Source organism: Glycine soja, chromosome 6 (assembly GCF_004193775.1).
Source record: "Glycine soja cultivar W05 chromosome 6, ASM419377v2, whole genome shotgun sequence".
NCBI lineage: Eukaryota > Viridiplantae > Streptophyta > Magnoliopsida > Fabales > Fabaceae > Glycine > Glycine soja.
Genome location: NC_041007.1, coordinates 31754709 through 31776636, shown reverse-complemented (window position 1 = coordinate 31776636; position 21928 = coordinate 31754709). Strand labels below are relative to the sequence as shown.

Below are 21928 nucleotides of genomic sequence, written 5' to 3'. Positions count from 1 at the left end.
TTTAATAGAAATGCTGACATGGATGTGCAGTAGAGTGCCAAGTTAGCAATGTCACCATTCACATCCACCTAATTCGATGAAACAAATCGATGATTCTAAGAATGAGATAAGTGAGAAGAAAAATTTAGGGTGTTACATTAAGTCATGAACGAAAAAAAAAATTAACTGTATTTTTTAGTCTTAAAGTTTTACAATGTAGCAAATTTTGTTCTTAAAAATTTGTTTTCATGAAAATTTTCCCCCCAATTCATAAAATATGGCAAAATAATGTAGTTTAAAGGCTGAGTGTGATCATGATGGTAGTATTTATAAGAAATCTAGAATTACTTATAGCAATCATGTTTCTAAAAAAATTATGAACACCGATGCAATATTTTTCTGAAAATATAGCAAATTTGAAACCTTACCTAGACTTTGCTAAATCATCCTCAAGGCATCTCACACGCTCAGTAGCTTTTTCCAGGGACTTCTTACCAGCCTCCTACAATAAAGAAAACAACACACAATACAAGTGTTAAATAAAGAACCTTTCATGAGAATTCACTAAATAATTAAAGCCTAACGCCTATTGGAGAGTTGGTTCATTACATGATGTCAAAGCAGAAAGAAAATTAATGGGCTACAACACAATAATGTCAAACAATATAACAAAACCTTTTATTCTTCACAATATAAGAAACCTATGCATTCTGCACACTTCAAGCCCAAAGTGTAATTTTCTTGACAAAGGTGATCCTTGATAGGAAGTGTGAGATTAGAAGTATTTTTCTCAAAAGTGTCCCAGCAATGTATAAGGGGCAGACACTTGTCCGACAATAATCAAACAAAGAATCAAAGTTAATCTGCATTAGCTTACAGATCTAAAGATCCATTAAGAAATCATTAATCAATCCATATAAGCATTTTTCAAAATATAACAAAAAATACTTATGGCCACTCTGGAAATTTATCAAACACTTGAAATGCATAAAACAAGACAACTCATATACGATATCCAACATTAAAAAAGAAAGCTAAAAAAAACAAACTCAATCAAGTTATGCTCACATGCTTGATGTGCCTCGGTTTTAATTATTATATTTTCTTGTTTTTCAATTAAATATTGGTTGTCTATTACAAGGGAATGAGGGATAAATATTAATTTTAGACAACTATAATTTTTTATTTTTAATAATTAAATAGTTGAAATTTATAAATTATATTATAATTAAAATTTAAAATAAATAAATATTTTAAAACCTGTAAATTATATTTAGAATATTACAAAGGTTTTACCAAACTTATATAAATTAATATATATTTAATAAAAAATATTATTAAAATAATTAGAAGATTAACGCAACTAAATACTTTGAATTTAAAACATTAACGCGTTTAGTAGTTACACTAATAAATAATTAGAAGATTAACTTTGCAGTAGTTCCTAAGTAACAAAGAGTTCTTGTATTAATACAAAAGAAAGGTAGTTCCTAAACCAATTGAATACAATCAAGATATAATGATACGTGCAGTAGACAATTAACTTTGCATTAACCATAGAATCTAAACATGGCAAGCAGTCACAAAAAAATACCAAAACTTAAGAGATAACACTTGCCAACCAAAACAAGATTTAGCGTGCACAAGCAACCATATCACAATAATTTTTTTTACAAAAAGAAGCATAAGTCGTATTGGCCCAAATATTCTTGGGATTACAGAGAGGACTCCTTAATTAACACATCATGTTTATATATATATATATATATATATATATATATATATATATATATATATATATATATATTCTGCCCATCACATGTTTTTGTCATACTATTCAACCCATCACATGTTTTTATCTTTCTTTTGTTTTTATTTCTGTAGCCTTTTGTATAAAATATTATAAAACTAACATTTGTCTAAGAGATATTTTTAGATTAATTCAAGAATAAAAATAAAAATTTATAACACAATCACATTGCAACGTCTTAAATGTGATAGATTAAGTCTACCTCTCTATAATGTATTGCCTCCATTATCTTGATTTTACCAAATATTTTGACATTGGTGATAAATGGAAAAATATTAATCCATCACTAACTTTAGTGTCATGCAAATACCTTGAAGCTCAAAAGCCCAATCCCCTTGGCCAATCTTCCTGAGAAATCGTCTGTCATCACCGCCTGCAGTAGCCACCAAGGCTGCATCTATTGGGCTGCAGGCAAGTACAACTCCCCTAAACAAGAATTCAAGAAATAAAAAAAAATATATCATCCCCAACTAAGTACATAACTTCAAAATTTGAAAAAGAAACAAAAAAACATATTAGTTCACCAACAAAGCCATTGCAGAATATCATGCTACTTAGAATCCTGAACTTGATTTCAATCTAATTATTTAGCCATAGACATTAAACTCATAAAACATATGATTATTTAAAATATTAAAAATTAAATGACTAAAAATTATTTAAAATATTATGTATTAATTGACTCTTAAAAAATGATAATAATAATAATTGACAAAAGATAATAATGATTAAATAAATAAGTTATACATAATTATTTTCTTAAAAGAAATTACTACATAATTACAAAGTAGAAAAATTCCTACGCATGTTCTTGATGAAACATTACGACTAGCTGTGCTAGCAAATGTAATTTTGGGAACAATACGACTAGCTGGCACTCTTATAATAATAATGTGACCATAAATTGCTTGGTAGAAGCAAAAAATGCTTCAAAATCTCACCTCTACCAGGCACACTCTTATAATGCTTTGCTCAAGACAAAAATGAAAACCATAAACAGAATTTTTAGACATAGAAGACTACAGAAATATGTAAAAATATTATACTTACTTTGAATGCATTCTTGTAGGAGTAGCATGCAAAATGGTGTACTTAGAATCCCAAGTATGGTCTGAGTCTTCCCAGTCCCTAGAGGGCGCCCCTGAAAGGGAGTTGGTTTGGCTCAATTACAATTTTATATATCCATATATATATATATATATATTAAAAATATACATTGATAACAACCCAGATATATGTCTCGTAGATATCTAGAGGGGATAATGCTTCAGCAAAAAAATCTAGAAAGGACCTAGTGACATGATATAAATGGACATTATAACCAGGAACACAAAATAACAAAGGATAAATGATATTCATTACAAGAAATCTGGAACTGAACCAGTTCACAATTCAACCAGTCTAACTAGTTAGTCTTTTTCTTACAGAACTTTAAAAAAATAATGCTCACACCTTTTGAAGCTCAAAAAGAATATCACAACTAATTTTGCCTAAAATTAGAGAAAAATGGACAGCATGAAAGCTTGAAATTGGCAGTTCTTTGTAATAAATTTCTCCTAATTCCCAACTATAAAAAACAAGTCTTTGTACAAAATAATTCAACATACACTGATAAACATAACATCAATGACTACCTAAAAGAAAAGGCAAGTATGCAAAACATTAAACAAATTTTACAGCAGAAGTAAAGCCAGACATAGAGGCCAACATTATTTATTTATTGTTTCTGCGGTGTGTCCAGTACAGCATAAACACCAATGCACTTTCTCTAGAATCCCGAATAGAGCAGAAGCAAAGCCAGACATAGAGGCCAACCTTAGGAGATTATGATGTGAAAGAACAATATAAGTTCAGGCACTAAAATTATAAGACTGATTTAATAATAAAAGAAAAAAATATGCATGAAATGATTGATAAAGGAGATTATGATATGAGAGAATAATACTAAGATTGGCTTCCATGAAATAAAAATATAAGGTTGATTCACCTCTAAAAAAGAAAATAAGAAAAAAATCATAAATTAATTTTTTTTAACAAAAATGAATAATTAATATTTATTGATTAAAAGAAAAGATTCAAAGGACAGTTGGCAAGGCAGGAAATTAATCAGCATTAGATAATGAGAGAGATTAGGATTGAGGTCGTACCTCATGTGCCATCAATATCATACTCCTTCATCTTTCTCACAAATAAAAGAAAGCACACATGAAGATGGGAAAAGAAAGCACGCACAAATAAAAGTAATACTACAAATGAAATGAAATATTAATTTTAAAAAGACATCACCTCAAAATTTAATTTGCTTCGTCCATAACTTTTAGGACATTACAGCTTCTGAGCTTCCTTTCTTGTAAAAGCTCTGACATATACTTCATAACAGCATCATTAAACATAATAAAATAGCAAACAAGAACATTGAAAAAGATGGAACAGGAATAGAAACTAGTATGATTGTTTCAAGGGAAGTGACATATTACAAACTAAGAGTATATTCAATACAAATAGATAGGTAATGCAGAATATCTCGTGTGTGCAGAATAGTCAATTAATGAGTGTTGTCTTGATATTATTCACATATAAGACTGATTTAACAAGAATTTGAAACAGAGGTGTACTGGATTTCCAAATCACTGAGGGCTTTGCCTAAGCCAAACATCAAATTGAGCTTCGATCATTTCCAATTAAGCTGTTCATAAATCCAACCTCAGGGAAACTAATTTCAAACACAGATAGGAACAATTTATTTATCCTTTGAAGCTTACCAAAAACAGACTCCCTATGTGCATTTAAGGAAGAAACAGAACCCTGCGGATACCAGTTCAAAAAGCTTAGCCATACGATCCTCACCATGTTGACAAAAAGTAAAAAATTATAAACAATAAAGCTCCCTAACCCTTTCATTTAGATCATGCCCAGGATCACTCATATAACCATCTCTGTCCCCTGATGGCATAATAAAAAACTAGACATGAACCTCGCAACATCAATTAACAAAGCAAAAAACCTATTAACAAAAAAGAAGTCATAATTTTTCCCAACGAAAACTAATGAACACAGCAAATAGACATTACCTGAATGGGGAAGAGCTTTGCAATCCCTTTCTTGGCCAGAGCATCTACGATCTGCGTATCCATCCCAAGATTCGCAATCTCTAGTCCTTCGTCACTATTCGCGCCGCTAACCTCCTCGTAGTTAGAGTAATCGCGCTAGACGGCGAACTGCGCCGCACGAGGAACCGCCGACGCGTGGAAATTCAACGGTCCGGGCTTCGTGTGAATGGTTCGGGATCCGTCGTCGGAGACACCATACTTGTCGGCGGGGAACCTGTGAGGAAGCGGCTCGATGGAGGCAAGAGCGGCGAAGAAGCGGCGCGAGATTACGGAAGAGGATCTTCTGAGAATCACACTGCTGGTCATGTTGTGGAGATTGACGAAGAAGTTTGCATTTTTTGGTTTTCGTCTGATTGACGAAGGGTTTGAGAATGGTGTGTGATAAACCCTCAAATGCTTCGGCGAATCAATAATCCAACACCTCTCTCTTTCTCTCTCTCGGATCGATGATTTAGCACGAGATCTAAATCTGAAACTCCATTGCTTCACTTCACAAAGTGTTTGTGTTTGCGACTTTAGTAGAGAGAGTGTGTGTGAGAGAAAGAAGGCTGAACGTCAAGCTGGCCCTGCACACATGGTAATTAATTCCTAGAAACGAAACGAAGGCGGTTTTCTCTTAAACCCGTCCTTGTTGTTTTTGTCAATAATTACAAAATTGCCACCTAAGTATATTCTAAGGCGGTTATTGACAACCGTCTTAAAATGTGTGTTGTAAAAAGAAATTTCGAGTATCTTAATTACAAGTTTGTCACCGCGCCACATTCTAAGACGGTCCCAGATAACCGTCTTAGAATGTGTGTCGTAGAAAGCTCTATTTCTAGTAGTGTACACACTCTGTTAATAAGATAAGATTATTATTATTATTATTATTATTATTATTATTATTAATGATAAACCTCAAGTGAAAACTTTTGTGTATGTTATCTTCATTGCTTTCGGTTGATATTGTGTGACTAAATTGTTGAGAAAATCTCTTATATTTTTTATGCAGCTATATCAAACGATAGTCATGTCTTATGTGTGTGAGACAATTAATAATTTATTATTTTTATTTTTAAATATTACTAAAAATTAGTTAAATATCTATAAAATGTTTATTTGTAATTATAATAGTTCAAAGAATAAATTATAATAATTAGTACCTTAAATTATTAGTTTCCATAAAATATATTTTAAAGCAACTAATTTTAAAAATTTAAGAAAATTGAGAATAAATATTGATATAGTGTTCAATGTTATTATTATAATATTTATATGTATAAAATATTGAGGATTATAAGAAAATAATTTTTTTTGGAATATATTTTCTTTTGAAAACTAATTAATTGTAAGAATAAACTAATACTACTAATAATAATTATTAAAATAATATTTAAAAATATATTGTTTTGAAATAATTATCACTTTATGGTTTTATAAAAGGATAAATAATTTTTTTTATTTTAGGATATTTCAAATTTATTTTATTATTTTCCTCTCAATCTATTTAATACACATAACAATAAAAATTATTATTTTCAGATTCATTTTTCAATACACCTATTTATATCTTATATATATAAATAAAAACACTTAATACATTTATATTTACAACGATGTTTTTTTTTCACTTAATAAAAACACTGATAGTATATTACTATTGTTAGTATAATATGAAAACATTGCATTCAATGTTATTATCATAATCATTTTAAAATTAATTAAATTTTGCAAAGATAATAATAATATATAAATAGATATTTTAAATGCGTGCATAAATTATATAGATGAATTTTTTAGCATGATATAATTAGTAGTCGTATAAAAAAGTTACTATGCTATTTAATTCTCCAATAATGTTATATCAAATTAATTTAAATTAATGACTATTATAGGGTTGAGGTTTTGATCAGCAGGTAAGTTTCAATTTTCATAATATTTTCTCAAATCAACGGCAAGTATAGGTTTTGATCTAGCGGCTGTAAATTTTCAAGTGAACTTTACTTATATAACTAGATTTTAATCCCGTTGATTTTTGTGTATATATATATATATATATATATATATATATATATATATTTATTATTATTATAGTCTTTTATCATAATAAGTAATTATGAACTTTAATGAAAATTAATTTCATATTTGACTGTTACAAAGTTGAAGGAACTATAATTTATTATTGATAATTGACTGTTATAAATGGAAAACACTCATTCTTATAAGATCTTTAATACTCCAATTGTTGAAAAATTGAATAGAAAATCATAAATATTAAAATATTTTTTGGTTGAAAACTAATAGTATTTAAGAATTATAAAAACAAAAAATAATCATTACTCTGAAAACTAAAATGTATAAAAAAATTTCATATGTGAAAATTAAAATTAAATTAAGACATAATTTTTGGTTGAAAACCGTTAAATAAAAGAAGTGTTTAACAAGATGCGAAAGGAAGCATAAATTAGATATTTAGTGTTTATTCATAAATTTCATTTTTATTTAGGAAGAAATCATAAAAATGAGTAAATATTGCATTTGGCAAATGTATAATAATTTCAACTCTACTTCCTGTGTATGAACAAGTTGCTGATCTCTACTTCCATAAATTAGTATAATTTGAACTTTTTGAGAAATATATAAAAAAAAAATAAAGCCTTGTTTGTCACAAGAGAATGAATTAAAGACTCAAATTATGGATGAAAAAAAAATTCATTTTTTAAATAACAATATACTCATCTTCAACTTGTGTAATTGCATGAGAAAAATAAAATAGTCAAATTATAGCATATAAAAAAGTCGTTGATCTTAAAAAATAAGTAAAATTGGAATATTTTTAAGAAAAAAAAACATAAAGTTTTAAATAGGACATTTGCACGCCTTAAGCGAATAAAGACTCAAATTGTTTGCTATAAAGACTCCAGTCATAGCTACTTACAAAGAGGAAGTGATTTTGATTTTTTTGCTGTAAATACCTTCCCTGTTTTTTTTCAATCTATATTACTTTCTAATTTAATTTCCAATATAGATTATTTGAGACTTTCTCTCTCCTTTTTTTTAATTTAAAATATTATAAAATATAAATATTATATCATATAATTTTTTTAATTGATTTTAAAATTACTTATTTATTAAATTAAATTTTATAATTTTGTTTTTTTAATTTTTCTTCTATAAAAATAATATACTAATATTGTATAAGTAAAATAAAATACTAAAAAATTAGCATATGGGGAGGTTATTGATATTGAAAAAATAAGTAAAATTTGAAAAATGTTTAGAGAGATATAAAGTTCAAGCTAAAACATTTTTATTTAAGACTCAAATCATGACTGAAAAAAAAATATTTTTAAAAAAATTCATTGTATCCTATATTTATGTAGAAGTAAACAGTCGCAATTTTTAAGCAAAAAAAAAAAGATATAAGTAGAATTTAAGAAAACATGTGGAAATAATATTCATGTAGAAAAATAGTATTAATTTTTGCTCAACAACTTAAGTGAGAGGAAACTCCAAACCGTGTTGAAGATAAAATAAATATTAGAAAGACACTCCAAATAATTGTGCATGTTATAGAGCCGTGCAAATTTTCAAATTACACCTTTAATGTATCATCAATTAGTATATTCTTTAGTACTAAAATAAATAAGCCCAGCGTTTTTCCAAACTACTATCACTAATTAACACTAATTAATCCTATATTAACGTGCGAAGTATTGAGATTTTTTAATCTGTAAAAGAAAAGATTGAGATAATATTTAAGATCAATTTTTTAAAATGTAATAAACTGCAGTTTGACGCCGGAAACAAAATGTCATTCATGGCAAATACAATAATCATTTAAATAATTATTTTATTTAATAAATATAGTACATTATTTATTTTTTATATACTTAATTATTAATTTAAAAAATAAAATATATGTTAAGATATATTTTATGATAAAATATTATTATATACGAAATAGTTTATTACATAATTTGTATGCTTAGTTAATAATTAAAATAAAATATTGTGAATCATTTAAAATTTATCCACATATTTATCAGAATCAATACTTTTAATAATTCAAATTATTATAATATCTAAATTATTATAGTATCTAAATTATTTAATAAATTATTACTTTTTAAAAAAATTATTTCTCCAATGATAAATTTTATATTATTTAATGTTAGATTAGAGTGAATTAGATCAACAACTATTTTGAAATTAAGGTTTCAATCTAATGAATCTAAGTTGTTCAAGTGAAATTTACGTGTAAGTTTTGATCGACAACTCTAAGTTGTTGAAGTGAAATTTAATAAATATATAGACACTTTTCCTAAATTTTAGTTGGGCAATTATACATCATATATTTTCCCTAAATTTTAGGTCCCACGAAAACTATTTTACTCTATTTGAAATATTGTCGGGCAGCTTTTGGAAATCATAGAAAATAAATCATTTAAAATATTTTCAAATCACTAGAATTCCTATATATAATAATTTTAGTGATTATAGCTAAACCAATATATATCATAATATAATATACCCTTTTCTTATTCAAAGAATTTTTCACCATGCCTTATCATTTTCAGTCAAAGAAAAGAAATTATGGAATTGAACTTATATAAATCCACAAAAAGTCAGAGATGTTCCGCATGATTTATAGAGACTCTTTGGTTCTAGTTCTAAAAAACATCACTCTAAAAGTTTTTAATAAATTGTACAATGCCTCAAACATATTTAACAGTTTTGAAAATAAATAAATTAAAGATAGTTGTAGTGCCAAAAAAATCCAAAAAATACCATTGATTCCAGTAGCATGATTTTAATAGGAAATAGTCTCACTTTTCCATAAAAGAGGTCACGAAAAATAAATAGAAATTCAAAAGAGTAGCAGCCATAAAAGGAGAAATAACATAAATCAAGTTAAAAGGAGGAGGGATCTTTGAGAATGGACATCAAGTGAGGTCTGATACTACAATATCATGAACTTCATGAAACAAACTAAAGTGGCTGGAGCAAGACATGAAATTCCTCCATATCTCAATTTGTGATCACCAAAGTTTCAAAGCAACTGGACCCTTGTTATGTCTAAAGATTTCCTAGTCATACCCATTTTGGGTTAATGATTTGAAAATTTTAAATTAAACAATGGTTAATGTAACTCCACGGCCAAGTCATGCTCATTTTTGGTGTTTTTAGCTTTTTTAAATTTTACTTAAAAATTCTAAAGTAAGCAAAAATGGTTAATTTGTTTTTACCAAAAGTTGTTAATAATTAATATCGTTTTGCTAATTTACCTAAGGCGTTGTGTAATTCAAATTAATCTCAGACAGACAGTGTAATTTTTTATCGTGTAACAGTGCAAAATTAGATTGTAATGAAATTCGAATTTTACTAAAACTTGTCACATAAAATAACATACACATAATTTAAAATTTTATTAATCAATTAACTTAAATTTTCATTGGAAAAATTTCAATATCAATTAAATTTTAACAAAGAACACACAGTTTTCGTTTTCTTTGCACCATTCAAATTAGCTTTGCATCGTTCAGACTTTTTCACTAAAAAAGCTTATCGTTGTTGCGTTCACTTTTGTACCATGGTTCAGACGAAAACATTACCTTCCAAAACTTGTTTTTTAAATAATTTTCAAAACTTGATAAAGTTTGAGTGAGAAATCAACCCACAACTGACATAAAACTGTTTTAGAAATCAGTTTTTAAATAAAAAACAGAAAAGTTAATAAAAAGAGACCCAAACTTAATGAAAACTTTGAAAGAAAGAAAATAGTTGTTTGATATCAACGAATGTGTTCATTATTCTAGTTCTAGAACATGACCATACATTGTATAGCACAAAAGAATGAAATAAAATGAACAATATGAATAACAGACAGACACAGTATAGAAAGCATAAAGATGAACTATATGAATAAAAAGGTTTCATTGTATACTTTTGGACATGGCACATTCAACCATTCACATAAAAAATGAAACAGAAGACTAGCAAAATGTAATTGCCTAAAGTTAACATATATCAACAGAAGTCTGTACAACTTGATATACGTATAAATCTTCTGGTGCAGTGGTGCCAACAAATAATTGAGTTGGACAATGAAACTGTGTATATGTACAAGTTCATATACATAACAAAAAATATGAATTTGTAAATCTCATTGTTTTTCTCCTGGAGGAGTCAATGCTACTGATTTGCACAGGGGGCAGACATTTTTCTCAAGTAACCATCTCCTTAAACAATCTGCGTGATATTCATGGCCGCATCGAAGAATTCCAATATTCTCTTTGTTCTTATATTCATCCTATGAAAACATACACAAACATTCCAATTAATAGAGGAAAGAGAAATGTGCTTTAATACATCAAACTTAAATGAATAACCCCTTCTAGTACCTCAAAGTCCAAAGAAAAATTATCTCAAAAAGTAAGGCATTTGCTGGATCAATGGAAAAAATAAAGTATTGAATGAAACATGATGCTAAAATTCATACCTGGCATATTATGCAAATATCAGTTTCCTGTTCCTCAGAATCTGCCTCCTCCAAGTTAGTAGCATTAGTAGGTAGTATATAAGTTTTGGTCTTCATTTGACTTGTAATTATTTTTTCTGATAAACCCGATTTTGCGTTGCCAATCTGCTCACCTAATTCAAGAAGATCCTGTTGTCCAATTTCAAAGAGTTAACAAATTAAAGTTTTCCGTAGTCATTAAGTATTTAGTATCCTAGACTTCATATCTAATCTACATTTAACAAAATACAATATCAGACTATGCATAGTATACTTGCCTCATAAGACATATCTTCAGTGTCCAAGTGCATATCAGTATGATGGTCAACCAGTAAAGCAACATCCTGCATAAGATAAGACGACAATCAATATATGTATTTTAAAAAATACAATAAAATAAACCTAGGATTCTATCATGAAGTCCTATGGACTATTAAGTACCAAAAGCAGTATAAAGAGAAATAGAAAATATTACATCATCTGGGAAAAAGACTGCAGGAGGAAGATTTATAAGAGTTATCATCTCCTGCAAGTTGCCTCTATGAGACTGGCGTATGCGTGCGCCTGCAAATGGTGCAAAGCCAGGATGCCTAGCACCCATCTCAAAAGCATCATGTATGAGGATTGAAGAACCGTGTGAAGGATTTGTTGGAACTCTATACGAAGGTGCAGTTACGGGAGGATGAATGTTGAAGGAGTGACCTCTGATCACTTGTGCAGGCAGTACTTGATGATGAAAGCTATGGTACTGTGGAGGAGGATGGGGAAATCTGTGGCCACTTCTGCTGCCAGTTGAATCATGATATCTCTGTGGAAATCTGTGGCCACTTCTGCTGCCAGTTGTATCATGATATCTTTGTGGAAATCTGTGGCCACTTCTGCTGCCAGTTGTATCATGATATCTTTGTGGAAATCTGTGGCCACCTCTGCTGCTAGTTGTATCATGATATCTCTGTGGACCAATTCTTCCATTCTCTGATGAACTTCCATTAGCAATGAAAGCTGGAGAATAATGGCAACAGTCAGAAAGACCAAATCTATTCACCATGAAAGAAAATCATTACATTGTTTGGCTCTAGAGTCAACACTGTGGGAGGCAGATTATAGAAGGAAGAATAAACCAGTCATAGATTTATACATAAAAAAACAAGACTTTTGACAGAATTCAACTTGAATGTAACTAAATTTACTGTTAGTATAGGTAGTTATACCGGTTTACAGTTAGCAGTTAGTTCTGTTAGTGTATGAGTGCTTATTAGTTTAGTTCATTCACTCCATAAATACATGCAGTACTTACTATTATACCATATTTTATTCAATCAATTACACAATGTATTTCTATGGTACTCTTCTTCTCTACTTTGAACTCTATGGTGTATGGCCTCACTATGTTGGTGTCACTTGTATTTCTCCTCAAACCATATCATCTCAGATTTCTGATAACTTTCAAAAAAATTATTGCTTGGTTGAAAATACCACATCCAAGAAGATTTAGTTTTCCACTTTTTATTAGAAAGCCTGAATAAAATTTCTTACATGCATGGTATTGTAAATTATTCAGTGGGAAAATAAATATTAATATACAAGAAAATGTTTAAAAGGGAACTTCAGAACAACAAAAAGGAGAAAGAGTTTATCTTTACCTTGTACATATGGCACTGGAAGAGACAGATGCCAAGCCAAAGCATGACCTTGTACATATGGTTGAAAGTGCTGATCTAAATAGCTGTCATGAGCATCTAGTACATAATGGCAATCTAGACTAATTCCATTCCCTGAAGCTAGACAGATGTTGGTGCCACTGAAATGGATACTTTCGGAGTGAAAATAGACTTGTTGACTCATTTGATCCATATCACTGATATTTGTTGATGCAATCTAATCCTAATATACAAACCAGAGTGAATAAAATCATACTACAACATATGCATAAAGACCATTCCTTTAACTACCTTTTTCTAATTTTCCAGAATACTATACCCCTGAACCCAGAAGACAGCAAAAACAAACATGCTTTTGTTCAAAATTAATCATACTACAACATATGCATAAAGAACATTCCTTTAATCACCCTTTTCTAATTATCCAGAATACTATACCCCTGAACCCAGAAGACAGCAAAAACAAACACCCTTTTGTTCAAAACTAATCATACTACAACATATGCATAAAGAACATTCCTTTAATCACCCTTTTCTAATTTTACAGAATACTATACCCCTGAACCCAGAAGACAGAAAAAACAAACACCCTTTTGTTCAAAATTAATCATACTACAACATCATCAAAATTAAGAATACTACAACATATGCATAAAGAACATTCCTTTAATCACCCTTTTCTAAGTATCCAGAATACTGTACTCCTGAACCCAGAAGACAGCAAAAACAAACACCCTTTTGTTCAAAACTAATCATACTACAACATATGCATAAAGAACATTCCTTTAATCACCCTTTTCTAATTATCCAGAATACTATACCCCTGAACCCAGACGACAGAAAAAACAAACACCCTTTTGTTCAAAATTAATCATGCTACAACATCATCAAAATGATTCTTGAATTAAATTTAAGGTAAATAATTGAAAAACAAATTGTACATAAAATGACGAAACACAAAATTAAAAAGAAAGACACAAAATTTATGAACTAACGAGTGACATCGTTCCCATGCACAAAACAACTCTGAAATTAAGGAGAACAAAGGCTTACCTAGTTTTGAAGAATGCGTGAAGTGAAATAGAAGGATCGCAAGGGTAAGTAGAGAAATTGTTGCAAGAACCAGAATTGAAGAATGAGGAAGTAGAAGATGAAGGGAGAACAAGTAGCTTCTGAACCGCGACCGTTTAGTTTTCATTACATGATCCTGGTATGTATATGTATATGTAGAATTAGAATAAACTATCTTAACGGCTATCTTTAAACTAAGATCTTCTCCTTTTATTTAAGGATTTTTTTTATATATTCTTTTAGTAATAACACTACTTTTGTTATTTCAAAAAATTATATATTTATATAAATATTAGATTAATTTAATTAAATACTTTTCTATTTTCTTAGAGCACGCTATTATTATCATAATTAAAAACATGATGAATAAATTATTTAATAACATTTAAAATTGATTTAAATTTTGTAACTTTTGTCCGTGACTTTTTAAATTATATTGAAAATATGAACCCATCTTATTATTATTATTATCAAAATTTTAATTATGTTTTTTGTGCTTGAATGTTTCTTAACTTTTTACTTTTAATCCCTAATAAAAAAATTGATGAGTCATAATCCTTGATCTTTTCCTGTTTTCAATCCCTCTCATTAAGTCTCGCTGTTTATTGATTCATGTGTTTCTTATGAAAAGCAATTTGGGTAAAAAAAAAAAAAAGCACATGCCGGTGGTCTCATATGCTGCCACATCATCAATGATGGGGAGATTTAACGAACAATAACGGAGGAAAAAAAAATTAGATACTATGACTTGTCAATTTTTTTATTATGTACTAAGAGTAAAAAGTTAAAAAAATTTAGGCGACCAAAAACATAATTAACCCTTGTCATAATTAAAAACATGAAGTGGGTGCATTTTTATTCTCTCATATATATTCTATATTTCTCCATGATGTTTAGAGTCAATTAGTAAGTGTATTTATTTATTCCTTGTAATTTGCTTACTAATATTTTTGGCTTAAATTTTCTTTCTCTCTCATTTTACTATTGTCATTTTTTAGGAGTCTATTATTATTGTTGTTAGAGTTTTAAAACATATGATAAAATTTTGAATTACTAATTTAATCTCAACCATTATTTTTCAAAAGGGTGTTTACATTTTTTTAAAAAGTTTAAACAATGTTTTAATTAAATTAGCAGTAGTAATAATTAGTTAGGTTAAATTAGTTTTTATTTAAAAATATTAAATGGAAATATAATAGTATAAAATTTAAATAAATTGTGCAAAGCCCGACTTTTTTATTATGGATGTCATGCATGAGTTTAAAATCTAGTTGTTTAGTAATTTATGGTCCATTTTAGGTGGTTGCAAGTTTTTGGTTTTAGGTTTCAAATGTATTTTAAAACAAAATGTATTTAATAAAAATGGAGTTGAAATGATTTTTAAATCTTTTTCGAAACACTTTTGCATTCATTTTCAAAACCAAGAAAACAGTTTTGTGAATTTGATTTTTATTTTAAAAAAAACACACACATCATTTCTCACATTTGACATAATACTTTTTGTTACCACCATCACTACTAGTATCACCAATACTAATATCACTTTCGTCATTGTCACCACCACACAACTGTCACACCATCGTTGTTACCATCATAATTAATTACCACCATCATCATCACTACCATTACTGTCACCACAATCACCACCAATCACAACCGCTACACCACCGTCACTGCCACCATCATTGCCACTAACATCACCATCACCACCAGCATTACTACCACCATTGTAACACCCTTCTACACTAAGACACATACACTTGTAATATTTTCTAAATACGTTTGTAGCATAATTTAATTAAAAGGATATATTGACTTTTTTTTTATAAAAAGATCTTATTTCGCGGTAAGAATATTACATGTCAAATATTTGTAAACTTAAAGAAAACATATCAATAAAAAATGTAACTCCATGTTAAACAAATGTTGGCACTCCAAAGTCCATACAAACCATATTAACTAAAATATGATGAAAAATATTCATTAATTTAATCCGTAGATAAATGAATAAAACCTGTGTCCCAATGTTACATTGTTTCAGAGCATCCATAATGTAAAACCCTAAAATTTCGTTAACTATAAATCAATGTTTAAATGTATTTATTATGTTATATGACTATGTGATTGACTTGGATAAGTTGAGCTATTATGGGAATTAGCCATCTGTGATTTGCTTGATGTGGATGTTGAGTTATGTGGAGTTTTATTGACTTAAGTCGAGATTATGAGATTTCAAGTTTTACCTAAATATGTTTTAGTGAAACCATAATTTCGGTTTCGTTAACCATTAGATCACCTTTAATTGTGGATTTTAGGTTCATAACCCACATACCCAAGATTTGACCGTTGTGATTTACAAAATAACAATTTTTTACCTCTCACTTAGCATGAGAAGCTCGCTAAGTGCAATTCCAACTTGAGAGGAAATTGCGCTAAGGGCGAATTGTCATGCTTAGCGTAAGAGGAATTGCACTCAACGCGAATTGTCGCGCTTAGCGCAAATCCCAACCTGTGAGGAATTGTGCTAAGCGCGAAAAGTCACGCTTAAAGCCAAAAGTGGAATCCCGCTTAGCGAGACGAGTTCGCTAAGCAAGATCTGCAGATTATAAACATGTTTTTCAGCGTGAAAAACATAATTTTTCACACTCCTTCTCTCTAAATGCCCACCCAAACCCTAACACCTTCTTCTCCACCACCCACGACCAGTGGTGCCCACAATGAGCAGCCGTTGCTTGATGCTAAACCATCGCATGAAGAGGAACACTTTAATTGGAGTAGAATCCTCAGAACCCACCTCAAGGATTCAATATAGAACAAGCTCTCAATCCTTTCTTTCGTAGTTTCTCTGAGGTAATCTTGACTTCTATGCCCTGCTTCTAGTTATTTTGAACTTCTCTTAGTGTCTCCTGTGTTTTGGTTATCGTAATAAGATGTTTTTACACTCCTTTTGAGAAACCCTTGAAAATGAGACGTTGTAAAAGTTATCTTTTTATAAAATTAATGTTATTTTTGTGACCTTCGCTAAACCCCGGTTACATTGGCGCGATTGAAATTTCAAAATCACGTCTCCTTGTAGTAGAACCCGAAACACCTCTTAGTCCTTTATGTTTTGACAGGGGTAATTGACCCCAAATGTTGTTATTAATCTTGTTTTTGAAATCTATACTAAATTTCCTTCGATTTGGTATATAGAACCTTGCATTAGGACTGACAAACATGAACGAGAGAGGTCTCTAAACAATGCAAAGAGGAATTGACAAAGAGCTCACGGTAGGTGATGAGAGTTTATTATAATTTTATGGCTTTGATACCATAATTGTGGTCAGGGAACCCAATTATGAGAATGTATGTTTGTCCCTGTGTATGTTGATTTTCAAGAAAAACAATGTTTTTGACTAATGGAATGCGATACATCTGTTATTGATAAATGACATTATTGTTTTTATTAGACTTGTGTTGTTTGAAGACCTGGGGAGTGTGAATCTCAAACATGAACTATATATGTATTTATGTGCGGAATGTGATTTACCGATGATACGATTGTTGATAATGCCATTGAGATGAGATGATGTTGATGTTAAGAATAACATTGAGATAAAATGATATTGATGTTGATAATGACATTGAAATGAGATGTTGATGTTGAAAATCTCATTGCGATGATGTACATTGTGTATGTACATGAGGGGTGCAGTAACCATAATGGATATCCCTGGTGGGGGAAATAGAGTGGTAAAGAGTTTTAAGCATCTCTAGAAGAGGGTGACTTAGAATCTTTAATTATCAATGGTCAATGCATTCATGTTTCCCATGTTTCATACTTCATATTGCAAGAAAATAGTATAAACTTTGTCAATAAATACTTGTAGTTTCTCATGAGGGAGAATATTTATACTTGGGGGCCTGTCACTCGGTTTGGAACTCCCTTGAGACTTAGGTTGATCACCATACGGGGGGAGGGGGAGGGGTGGAGTTGCCTTGCACGATAGGGTGATCTCAACACTTGCTGCCTAGTTTTCCTAAGTGAGAGTGTCGCGTGGACACACTTAGGCTATTTCTTGACGAATGATACCATATTGCATTTGAGAGTTGAGATAAGGTGCATGCATCATATTGAGCATGATTGATTGGAATTATGAAAGGTTAATAACTACTTGTTGAGTGTATGCTAGACTAATGGATGTTTGTGTATGATTATGGTATTTGTTAATGTTTTCTTACTAATCATGATCATTTAATTTTTGTGTTAATTTCTTTTATAATAAACTCATCATTGCAAGTTTGGTACCTATGATGATCGCGAACCTTCGTTCGTGGGAACAGACGAATAGCAGTAGAGTACATGAAGGGATATTCTTTTGTGGAGTCGCCAAGCCGATGTGATGACGTTGAAATTTTTTTGGAAAAGAGTTATGTTTTGTTAATCAACTCCTCCGTAGCTGGTTCTATAATTCTTTTTGAATTGAGGATGTAAATCACAAATTTAATTATATGTATGAACTAATTTACTTTTCGTTACGTGAATGATGTGTACTGAGTTAATATATATATATATATTCATTTAAGTAATTGTGCGTTGTTTGGTGAATGTATATCTGAAAAAATTGTAATTTACGCGGTTTAGAGTAGTAATATCATAGCGACGAGACAGGTCGTTACACATAACCCTAAAATTAATAGTAATATAAAGTGGAGACTAAGCCTCTCTTGTAGCATCATCATCATAACCTTAGAGAGACTCACCTGTAAGGATGACATTTAGCTCAAACACAAACAGACAGGGACTGAGATACATCTCACAATAAATTTAAAATATTAAGGAAGTCATAAAGATACATAAGATACATTTATAAACAATTATGTTCCATAACAAAAGCTTGTCTCATTCAAATCAAACATTTCACGCACAATCACACACGGAATTTGATGCACATTAGACCTGTAGACATGTATACATGTGGTATCATCTTGGAAAACATTGTGAATGTAGCCTAGGAGTCCATGTAGTCGATTAATTGTCACATAATGTGCAAACTGACACTATTACTCTCAACGAGATGACACCACCGACGACGTATTAGGGTGTTTCAACCTTGCAAGAATACTCCAACACATGTGATCAACATGAGTTTAAAAGATATTCCAAACTGTTGCACCCCAAGGTTAGAGTCATATGTCAACTTATTCATGACCTCTTCGGTTAGGTTCATAAACCTCATTCACTTCAAAACACATATGGACAACATGATGCATGGTTCATAGACAATATGCTCATGGTTTATTTTTGAATGCCCTTGGAGATTCCTATCCCGTAGGGATTAGGTTCTCCTAACATTTTTCGAAACACATATGCATATCATGGCATATTACTTTCACATATAGTCATGGACATCATGCTTTCAGTCACAATATCAATCATGAGCATATTCACTCATTTACACAACAAAATCATCACATCACTTCATTCTTCAAATCATTAGTATAAAAATCATGCATTGTACTGCCACTCTTTATGATATCAATATTACACACTCATTTTTCCTCCTATATTACTACGACTTCATAGAGTATAATGATCATTTCTAGAGTTGTATTAATCCTATTAAGTTGGTTCTTATTTCTTTAGAAAGATAAGACAGTTACCTACAACTTCTATGCTGATCTCAAAATCCCTTTCAATCTTTTAGAAACCTAAAATTTGGAAATATACAAATTGACCGCATAATTTTGACAGCTTAACCTTTACTTACTAAAATTGCTATATATGGAGTTATATAAATGTTTTTTTTTGGAGTGAAATCAAATCCCTTAGCTAGATAACGTCCAGGGCTACAACTCTTATGAAGAACACAAAGTCTAATTATTTAAGTATAGCTTTGGTGTTCTAAGTTAACATTTTCTATAAAAAAAAATCATCATGTACGTCCAACATCAATTATAAAATTCAATTTCAAGAATATCAAAATGGAAAAACATCAAAACATCCAACAATAAAATTCACACAAATCATAACAAGAAAAGTGTTTTTGGATATTCACAACCCATCCAGGAAAATAAACTTGCTATATTCATAAACCTAAGATCATACAATCTACTTGTGGCTCATTACCACTCATACAACAAAAGAGAAAGAGAGAATCCACTCTCCTTAACCTCAAATGAAGCAATTCCTCAAAAAGAAAAAAAGGAATACGATCTTGCAATCACTCCTAAGAATGAATTGAACTGATGGCTTCGTCCACCACGATCTTTATGATGTTAGAGATAGGGGGATGTCATACCCTAATTTTGTCCCGGGGCCATTGTTTGTCGGCATGCGAACTTTGTTTGACCACTTCAAAATGTTTAATACCCATTTCCATGGAATCCGTAAAGTTTTGGGACGTTTCAAAAAGAAAACAGCCAAAAACACAAAAGCGGGGGTGAACTTATCAAACACGGGGGGTGCGCTCAGGAAACTTCATCCAGAACATTCTAGAAGGGGTGATGAACTTATCAATTATGGGTGCGTTCAGGAATCTTCCACAAGAAGCCTCTGGGCGGCAACCACCTCCATTTTGTTAAAAAATGGCATCCGGGGCTTTCGTAATGCTTTCGTAAAATTTCTGAAAACCTTGGGTTAGCATATTTCACTTAATATTGGTGAAAGGGAAGAGAAAAAAAAGAGGAAAATCAAGTCTAAAACACTCCCGTAAGGCTTCCATAACTTTTCTGTAAAGTACGAAAAGGAGGGGGTGAACTTAGTAATTGGGGTGCGCTAAAAAATCTTCCTCAAGAAGCCTCTGGGCGGCAAGCACCTCCCTTTTTCCCTATAAATAGGGGAGGGGGGCTGTTTCAAAAATGTTCATGACCCCTAGGCTATGTATTTCGGCTATTTTGGGTGAAAAAACATGTTTCCGTGAAGAAAAACTGAGTCGAAGTGCTTTCGTAACGCTTCCAAGACATTTCTGTGAGCAAATCTGTGAAGATTTTCCGCCATTCTTCACCGTTCTTCGTCCGTTCTTCGTTCTTCAACTGGTAAGTGTTTGAATCCGAGACTTTCAATTCATTTCTTGTTTTGTTTGCTTTCATCTTCATCTCGTTCACTTTTGATTTTCTTTTCTTCCATTTTTAACGTAGCTTTAACCGATCGTTTAAGTCGTTATCTCACCTAATAAATGATAAAATGAATTTCAACCGATCATTTGTGTTGTAATCTCGTTTAATCTCTGTTAAAATAAAATCCAACCGATCGTTCACGCTGTAACCTCAGTTAAATAAAAAAAGGCAAAATAATAATAAAATAATCAAAATATCTTTTAAAAAAATAATAATAAAATAATACAAAATATCTTGAAAAAATAATAATAAAATAATCAAAATATCTTTGAATAAAATAATCAAAAAAATCAATCGGATGTTTTTCTTTGAAAGTTTCCTTGAATGAATTGACTAATAATCAAAGTGAAACTAAGGCTAAAATCAATTCACAAATCAAGCTTTGTCCGCAAAAGTCACTCAAAACCATTTTAAGGTCCAACGCCTTAAAACGATCCTCTTTGCTTTTATTGGTTAAAATTGACCATTCAAAGCATAAAATTAACACATAACTTTATCGCTTTGGCAAGAACTATGTAGGTCTGATTTCCTCATTGCAATTGAGGATACGTAGGAGCAAAAGCCCCGCTTTTGTCAACCACCCCAAGAGATCGTTAATGGTCCAACACCTTAATGTTTCTCTCCTTTCAAAAACAAGAGATCGTTAATGGTCCAACGCCTTAACGTTTCTCTCCTTTCAAAATTAAAAGATCGTTTAATG

General features: G+C 30.4%; 1 protein-coding gene and 1 long non-coding RNA gene across 8 annotated transcripts; both read right to left on the bottom strand.

Moving 5' to 3' along the window:
- Positions 1 to 212: 212 nt before the first annotated feature.
- Positions 213 to 5719, bottom strand: LOC114416786. 7 transcript variants are annotated; one of them, XR_003667576.1, is made up of 8 exons: positions 4861 to 5719; positions 4683 to 4732; positions 4076 to 4594; positions 3937 to 3967; positions 3498 to 3604; positions 2840 to 2930; positions 2100 to 2215; positions 213 to 481 (listed from the first exon to the last, which is right to left on the bottom strand). It is a non-coding gene; the product is annotated as an uncharacterized LOC114416786 (long non-coding RNA). The 7 variants fall into 7 exon arrangements; XR_003667578.1 differs by having other exon boundaries at positions 3937 to 4475; positions 4552 to 4594; XR_003667579.1 differs by having other exon boundaries at positions 217 to 481; positions 3937 to 4158; positions 4552 to 4594.
- Positions 5720 to 10800: 5081 nt separating this feature from the next.
- Positions 10801 to 13617, bottom strand: LOC114414122 (probable E3 ubiquitin-protein ligase ZFP1). Its single transcript, XM_028378467.1, has 5 exons — positions 13042 to 13617; positions 11874 to 12400; positions 11677 to 11742; positions 11381 to 11548; positions 10801 to 11191 (listed from the first exon to the last, which is right to left on the bottom strand). Exons 1-5 carry the CDS (start codon positions 13250 to 13252, stop codon positions 11045 to 11047), a joined length of 1119 nt encoding a protein of 372 aa, XP_028234268.1. The 5' UTR covers positions 13253 to 13617; the 3' UTR covers positions 10801 to 11044.
- Between the last annotated feature and the right edge of the window lie 8311 nt (positions 13618 to 21928).

Bases quoted from the DNA above. Each gene is read 5' to 3' on its own strand.
- LOC114414122 (XM_028378467.1), bottom strand. From the start codon at position 13,252: ATGGATCAAATGAGTCAACAAGTCTATTTTCACTCCGAAAGTATCCAT. The intron at 11,743-11,873 runs GTAATATTTTCT...TATCTTATGCAG, and splicing joins CAGTCTTTTTCCCAGATGAT to GATGTTGCTTTACTGGTTGA. The intron at 11,192-11,380 runs GTATGAATTTTA...ATGTTTTCATAG, and splicing joins ATATTTGCATAATATGCCAG to GATGAATATAAGAACAAAGA.